At 40.2% G+C, this 7,486-nt stretch overlaps 1 protein-coding gene across 1 annotated transcript in view; it reads left to right on the top strand.

Moving 5' to 3' along the window:
* The first annotated feature begins 273 nt into the window (after nt 1–273).
* LOC121843849 (guanine nucleotide-binding protein G(I)/G(S)/G(O) subunit gamma-13-like) overlaps nt 274–7,486 on the top strand; it is an 11,291-nt gene continuing 4,078 nt past the window's right edge. The window contains 2 exon segments of the mRNA XM_042313715.1: nt 274–367; nt 370–386. Coding sequence (XP_042169649.1) covers nt 287–367; nt 370–386 — 98 coding nt within the window. The 5' untranslated portion in view covers nt 274–286.

The raw sequence follows: 7,486 nt of genomic DNA, 5'->3' as shown, positions 1-7,486 counted from the left end.
TGTATATAGTCTCTACGATTGTTATTTTACTGTTGCTCTTTAATTACTTGTTACTTTTATTTCTCATTCTTATTCGTATTTATTTTATATATATTTTTTAAACTGCATTGTTGGTTAGGGGCTCGTAAGAAAGTATTTCACTGTGAGGTCTACACCTGTTGTATTCGGCGCCTGTTGATCAATAACATGTTATTTGCTTCTATGAGCCGTTCTGGTTCAGAATACTAACTTGACTTACTTACTACCCCCAGGTTGCCAGGGTAACCTCCCCAGCCAATCAGCAGTCATGGATGAGATGGATCTGCCCCAGATGAAGAAGGAAGTGGAGAGTCTGAAATACCAACTGGCTTTCAAGAGAGAGAAGTCCTCTCCAAGACAGTCACTGAGTAAGTCAACTAGTACTAGACTACTACTACACTACCACTACTACTACTGGTACTACTACAACTACTACTATTACTACTACACTACTACTACACTACTACTACACCACTACACTACTACACTACTACACTACTACTACACTACTACACTACTACTACACCACTACACCACTACTACTACACTACTACACTATTACACTACTACACCACGACTACACTACTACTACACCACTACTACTACACTACTATAATACTACTACTACATGACCACTACACTACTACTACTATTACTACTACACTACTACTACACTACTACTACACTACTACTACTATACTACTACACTACTACACTATTACACTACTACGCTACTACTACACTACTACACTACTACACTACTACTACACTACTACTGCACTACTACTACACTACTACTACTGTTACACAATAACTACACTACCACCACTACTACTACTACTACACTACTACTACACTGCAACACCACTACTACTACACCACTACACTAATACTACACTACTACACTACTACTACTACTACTACACTACTACTGCACAACTACTACTACACTACTACACTACTACTACACTACACTGCTACTACTACTACTACACTACTACATTACTACTACTACACTACTACACTGCTACTACTACTACACCACTACACTGCTACTACTACTACACTACTACACTACTACTACACTACACTGCTACTACTACTACACAACTACTACTACTACTACATTACTACTACTACACTACTACACTGCTACTACTACTACACCACTACACTGCTACTACTACTACACTACTACACTACTACACTACTACTACACTACACTGCTACTACTACTACACAACTACTACTACTACTACACTACTACATTACTACTACTACACTACTACACTGCTACTACTACTACACCACTACACTGCTACTACTACTACACTACTACACTCCTACTACACTACACTGCTACTACTACTACACTGCTACTACTACTACACTACTACATTACTACTACTACACTACTACACTGCTACTACTACTACACTACACTGCTACTACTACTACACTACTACGATTTTAAAAATCTTGGCCGACTTGAAAGTCTTCTGTTCTTTTGTCCAGTCGATTGGTCGATATTTTTTAAAACGTGTATTTTTCCATTTATAGACACCCCCTATGTGTTTAAAAAAAAAATCAACTATATGCATTGAGCTTATCTGATACTTTAGACTTCACGTTCGCTGAAATAAGACACAAATGACTCAAGAGGGAGCCAGAGATCTAGATAACCAGAAGAAAGAAAAACAACCTTAACCTGAACCGATTATTCTCCTCCCACTCCTGCTGGCGTTAGCAGATTCTGCCATTACTCTCCTGAAGTTGCCGGTAATAGGTTAGCAGATTCTGCCATTACTCTCCTGAAGTTGCCGGTAATAGGTTAGCAGATTCTGCCATTACTCTCCTGAAGTTGCCGGTAATAGGTTAGCAGTCGGCAACCTTTCTCATGTTGAATGACCTTAACGTTTCTACCCATCTGCATGCCAGTTATGGTTTTCACACATTTCTGTGGAAAAGTTTCATTTCATTTATAATAACGTCTTCATATGTCAAAATATATTGTAATGTGGAAAATCTAAATTATATCCAAAACTAAATTAAAATGATACTAACCTAAAAGGTAACTTCTATTGCCAACTATGGTGAAAAAATAGTCTACATAAAGCCAACAAATAAAAACATTGCAACCTGCAGGTAGAAAATATCCCGATAAAAATAAAATATTCTATAAATCACATTGGCTTCATATGGCCTGTCTGCAACGAACTTGACATATTGTATCAACTATTAACTTGAGTCGGGGACAAGTAAACATATAACATTGTATAAAATATTCTGGGTCTTCAGAGTTTCCAGACACAGCTGTCGGCTAGTTGAGTAATGGATAAGAAGCCGTGCTTGACTTGGCCAGGAGCTGAGTACCTTCACCTCAAATGTTCTACTGCCCTCTTCCTCTTATAGAATATTATCTCAATGTTCTACTGCTCGAGCTCCTCTTCCTCTTATAGAATATTATCTCAATGATCTACCTTGAGCTCCTCTTCCTCTTATAGAATATTATCTCAATGTTCTACTGCTCGAGCTCCTCTTCCTCTTATAGAATATTATCTCAATGATCTACCGCTTGAGCTCCTCTTCCTCTTATAGAATATTATCTCAATGTTCTACTGCTTGAGCTCCTCTTCCTCTTATAGAATATTATCTCAATGTTCTACTGCTTGAGCTCCTCTTCCTCTTATAGAATATTATCTCAATGTTCTACTGCTTGAGCTCCTCTTCCTCTTATAGAATATTATCTCAATGTTCTACTGCTTGAGCTCCTCTTCCTCTTATAGAATATTATCTCAACGTTCTACTGCTTGAGCTCCTCTTCCTCTTATAGAATATTATCTCAATGTTCTACTGCTTGAGCTCCTCTTCCTCTTATAGAATATTATCTCAATGTTCTACTGCTTGAGCTCCTTTCCTCTTATAGAATATTATCTCAATGTTCTACTGCTTGAGCTCCTCTTCCTCTTATAGAATATTATCTCAAAAGTATTATGGAGCTCCTACACCTGAATATAAAACAGTTCCGGAACCCAAAAGGAGTTCCGGAACCTATTCCAGTCCAAGTCAACCACTGATAAGAGGTAATCAGGTAGGGCTATTTTATGATGTTTCCACTGGATCAGAGCATGAAATGTTTCTCTTCCACTCTGAGTGGTTATCGAAAGGGAGAGAGCTGGAAGGATTTTTCAAATACTTTGAGGAACTATTTGTAATTCTCAATGGATGTAAAATATTAAAATAAAAAAATACTTTGTTTACTTGCTGTTTTGAGGTGAAGAAAACATTTACTTTGAGAAGCTCCACAGTTTATTAGTGGTGGAGATTTAAAAACAAATCTAATTTTACTTGTCACAGTCACATGGTTAGCAGATGTTAATGCGAGTGTAGCGAAATGCTTGTGCTTCTAGTTCCGACAATGCAGTAATATCTACAAGTAATCAAACAATTTCACAACTACTACCTTATACACACAAGTGTAAAGGGATAAAGAATATGTACATAAAGATATATGAATGAGTGATGGTACAGAGCAGCATAGGCAAGATACAGTAGATGGTATCGAGTACAGTATATACATATGAGATGAGTAATGTAGGGTATGTAAACATTATATAACGTGGCTAGTGATACATTTATTACAGACATTTTTCCTTTATTAAAGTTATTAAAGAGTTGAGTCAGTGTCAGTGTCAGTGTGTTGGCAGCAGCCACTCAATGTTAGTGGTGGCTGTTTAACAGTCTGATGGCCTTGAGATAGAAGCTGTTTTTCAGTCTCTCAGTCCCCTTTAAGCCAATCAGAAAGAGATCTCCCAAATGGACACATTTATATACCTACATTTGAATGCAAGACAGGTAGCTCATAGGCATATATACTTCTATGTGTAATCAGGTGCGTGTCTAGCTGATAGAACTCTAGAACTCTCAGTGATAGAACTGTAGAACTCTCAGCGATAGAACGTCTCTACAGAAGTAAAGGAGAGACTTCTAGCTGATAGAACTCTAGAACTCTCAGTGATAGAACGTCTCTATAGGCGAAAAGGAGAGACTTCTAGCTGATAGAACTCTAGAATTCTCAGTGATAGAATGTCTCTATAGGAGTAAAGGAGAGAATTATCAGTGATAGAACTCTAGACTTATCAGTGATAGAATGTCTCTATAGAAGTAAAGGAGAGAATTCTCAGTGATAGAACTCTAGAATTCTCAGTGATAGAATGTCTCTATAGAAGTAAAGGAGAGAATTATCAGTGATAGAACTCTAGAATTATCAGTGATAGAATGTCTCTATAGAAGTAAAGGAGAGAATTCTCAGTGATAGAACTCTAGAATTCTCAGTAATAGAATGTCTCTATAGAAGTAAAGGAGAGACTTCTAGTTGATAGAACTCTAGAACTCTCAGTGATAGAACTCTAGAACTCTCAGTGATAGAACGTCTCTATAGAAACTCAACATTGACAGCAACGCTCCTAACAAAAGACAATTGACTAAAATTGAATTGACAAAACTCAAGAAATGGAATGAAATAAACCCAAACTTTTTTTCTCACAAGTGTAGCTCCGCAAACAACGTGTCCACGCCGACAATGAGAACAGTAATACTGGAATAACGATGTATTGTATTAACAGAAATGACCATAACCAAACAAACATTGTAGATTAGAAATGATGAGAGAGAGAGAGAGAGAGAGAGAGAGAGAGCAAGAGAGAGAGATTACAACATTATATTAATAACACAGCCCTGGTAACAACATTCTATTAATAACACACCCCTAGTAACAACATTCTATTAATAACACATCCTTAGTAATAACATTCTATTAATAACACAGCCCTGGTAACAACATTCTATTAACAACACAGCCCTGGTAACAACATTCTATTATAACACAGCCCTAGTAACAACATTCTATTAATAACATATCCCTAGTAACAACATTATATTAATAACATATCCTAGTAACAACATTCTATTAATAACACAGCCCTGGTAACAACATTATATTAATAACATAGCCCTAGTAACAACATTCATATACCCTAATTCTATTAATAACACAGCCCTAGTAACAACATTCTATTAATAACACAGCCTTGGTAACAACATTATATTAATAACACAGCCCTGGTAACAACATTATATTAATAACACAGCCCTAGTAACAACATTCTATTAATAAACAAGCCCTGGTAACAACATTATATTAATAACACAGCCCTAGTAACAACATTCTATTAATAAACAAGCCCTGGTAACAACATTCTATTAATAGCATATCCCTAGCAACAACATTCTATTAATACCCTGGTAACACCATTATATTAATAACATATCCCTAGTAACAACATTCTATTAATACCCTGGTAACAACATTCTATTAATAACACAGCCCTAGTAACAACATTATATTAATAACACAGCCTTGGTAACAACATTATATTAATAACACAGCCCTAGTAACAACATTCTATTCATAACACAGCCCTAGTAACAACATTCTATTAATAACACAGCCTTAGTAACAACATTCTATTAATACCCTGGTAACAACATTCTATTAATAACACAGCCCTAGTAACAACATTATATTAATAACACAGCCTTGGTAACAACATTATATTAATAACACAGCCCTAGTAACAACATTCTATTCATAACACAGCCCTAGTAACAACATTCTATTAATAACACAGCCTTAGTAACAACATTCTATTAATACCCTAGTAACAACATTCTATTAACAACACAGCCCTAGTAACAACATTATATTAACAACACAGCCCTGGTAACAACATTCTATTATAACACAGCCCTAGTAACAACATTCTATTAATAACATATCCCTAGTAACAACATTCTATTAATAACACAGCCCTGGTAACAACATTCTATTATAACACAGCCCTAGTAACAACATTCTATTAATAACATATCCCTAGTAACAACATTCTATTAATAACACAGCCCTGGTAACAACATTCTATTATAACACAGCCCTAGTAACAACATTCTATTAATAACACAGCCCTAGTAACAACATTCTATTAATAACACAGCCTTAGTAACAACATTATATTAATAACAGTCATCTCCTATTCAACCCCGACTCTATTAAACACTTTAACAGTCCCAGAGGACCAACAGTCCTCTCCTCTCCTCCATGCCTCCTGTCTCATCTTGTTGTCCACTGGGACAGGTTTAGCCCAGTGGGGGTACTATGGGAGGTGATATGGGGGAGGGAGGGTAGAGAGGTGCTATAGAGGTGAGGGAGGTAGAGAGGAGAGGAAGGAAGGGGAGAGGAGGGAGGGAGGGAGGTAAGGGGAGAGAGAGGGAGGGAGGTAGAGGAGAGGAAGGAAGGGGGAGAGGGGAGGGAGGTAGAGAGGAGAGGAAGGAAGGGGAGAGGGGGAGGAAGAAGGAGAGCAAGAGAGAGGAGAGGAAGGGAGGTAGAGGAGGGTAGGGAGTAGTAGAGAGGGAGAGAGGAGGAGAGGAGAGGAGGGGAGAGGGAGAGGAGAGGAGAGGAGAGGGAGAGGAGAGGAGAGGAGAGGAGAGGAGAGGAGAGGAGGGAGGTAGAGGAGGGTAGGGAGTAGTAGAGAGGAGGGAGGGTAGGAGAGGAGAGAGGAGAGGAGGGGAGAGGGAGAGGAGAGGAGAGAGGAGAGGAGAGGAGAGGAGAGGGGAGGAGGAGGAGAGGAGAGAGGAGAGGAGAGGAGAGGAGAGAGGGAGGTAGAGGAGGGTAGGGAGGGTAGGGGAGTAGTAGAGAGGAGAGGAGAGGAGAGGAGAGGAGAGGAGAGGAGAGGGAGGAGAGGAGAGGAGAGGAGAGAGGAGAGGAGAGGGGAGGAGAGGAGGAGAGGAGAGGAGAGGGTAGGGAGGAGTTAGGGAGTAGTAGAGAGGAGAGGGAGAGGAGAGGAGAGGAGAGGAGAGGAGAGGAGAGGAGGAGGGAGGAGAGGTAGGGAGGTAGAGAGAGAGAGGAAGGAGAGGTAGAGGAGGGTAGGGAGTAGTAGAGAGGAGGAGGAGAGGAGAGGAGAGGAGAGGAGAGGAGAGGAGGGAGAGGAGAGGAGAGGAGAGGAGGAGGGAGTGAGATCGGGAGGGGAGAGGAGAGGGGATCGAGAGGAGAGGAGAGGAGAGGAGAGGAGATCGAGGGAGGAGGGAGAGGAGAGAGAGGGAGAGGAGAGATCGAGGAGGAGGGAGGAGGGAGGAGAGATCGAGGGGAGGAGGGAGAGATCGAGGGAAGGGAGAGAGGAGAGATCGAGGAGGAGAGGAGAGGAGAGATCGAGGGGAGGGAGAGATCGAGGGGAGAGGAGAGGAGAGGAGAGAGGAGGGGAGAGGGGAGGAGAGATCGAGGGGAGAGGAGAGATCGAGGGGAGGGAGAGGGAGAGGGAGGAGATACGAGGGAGATCGAGGAGAGGAGAGGAGAGATCGAGGGGAGAGGAGAGGAGAGATCGAGGGGAGAGGAGAGGATCGAGGAGAGGAGAGG

This window comes from Oncorhynchus tshawytscha, unplaced genomic scaffold (assembly GCF_018296145.1).
Source record: "Oncorhynchus tshawytscha isolate Ot180627B unplaced genomic scaffold, Otsh_v2.0 Un_contig_4946_pilon_pilon, whole genome shotgun sequence".
Lineage (NCBI taxonomy): Eukaryota > Metazoa > Chordata > Actinopteri > Salmoniformes > Salmonidae > Oncorhynchus > Oncorhynchus tshawytscha.
This window is presented reverse-complemented; position numbering and strand designations above follow the sequence as displayed.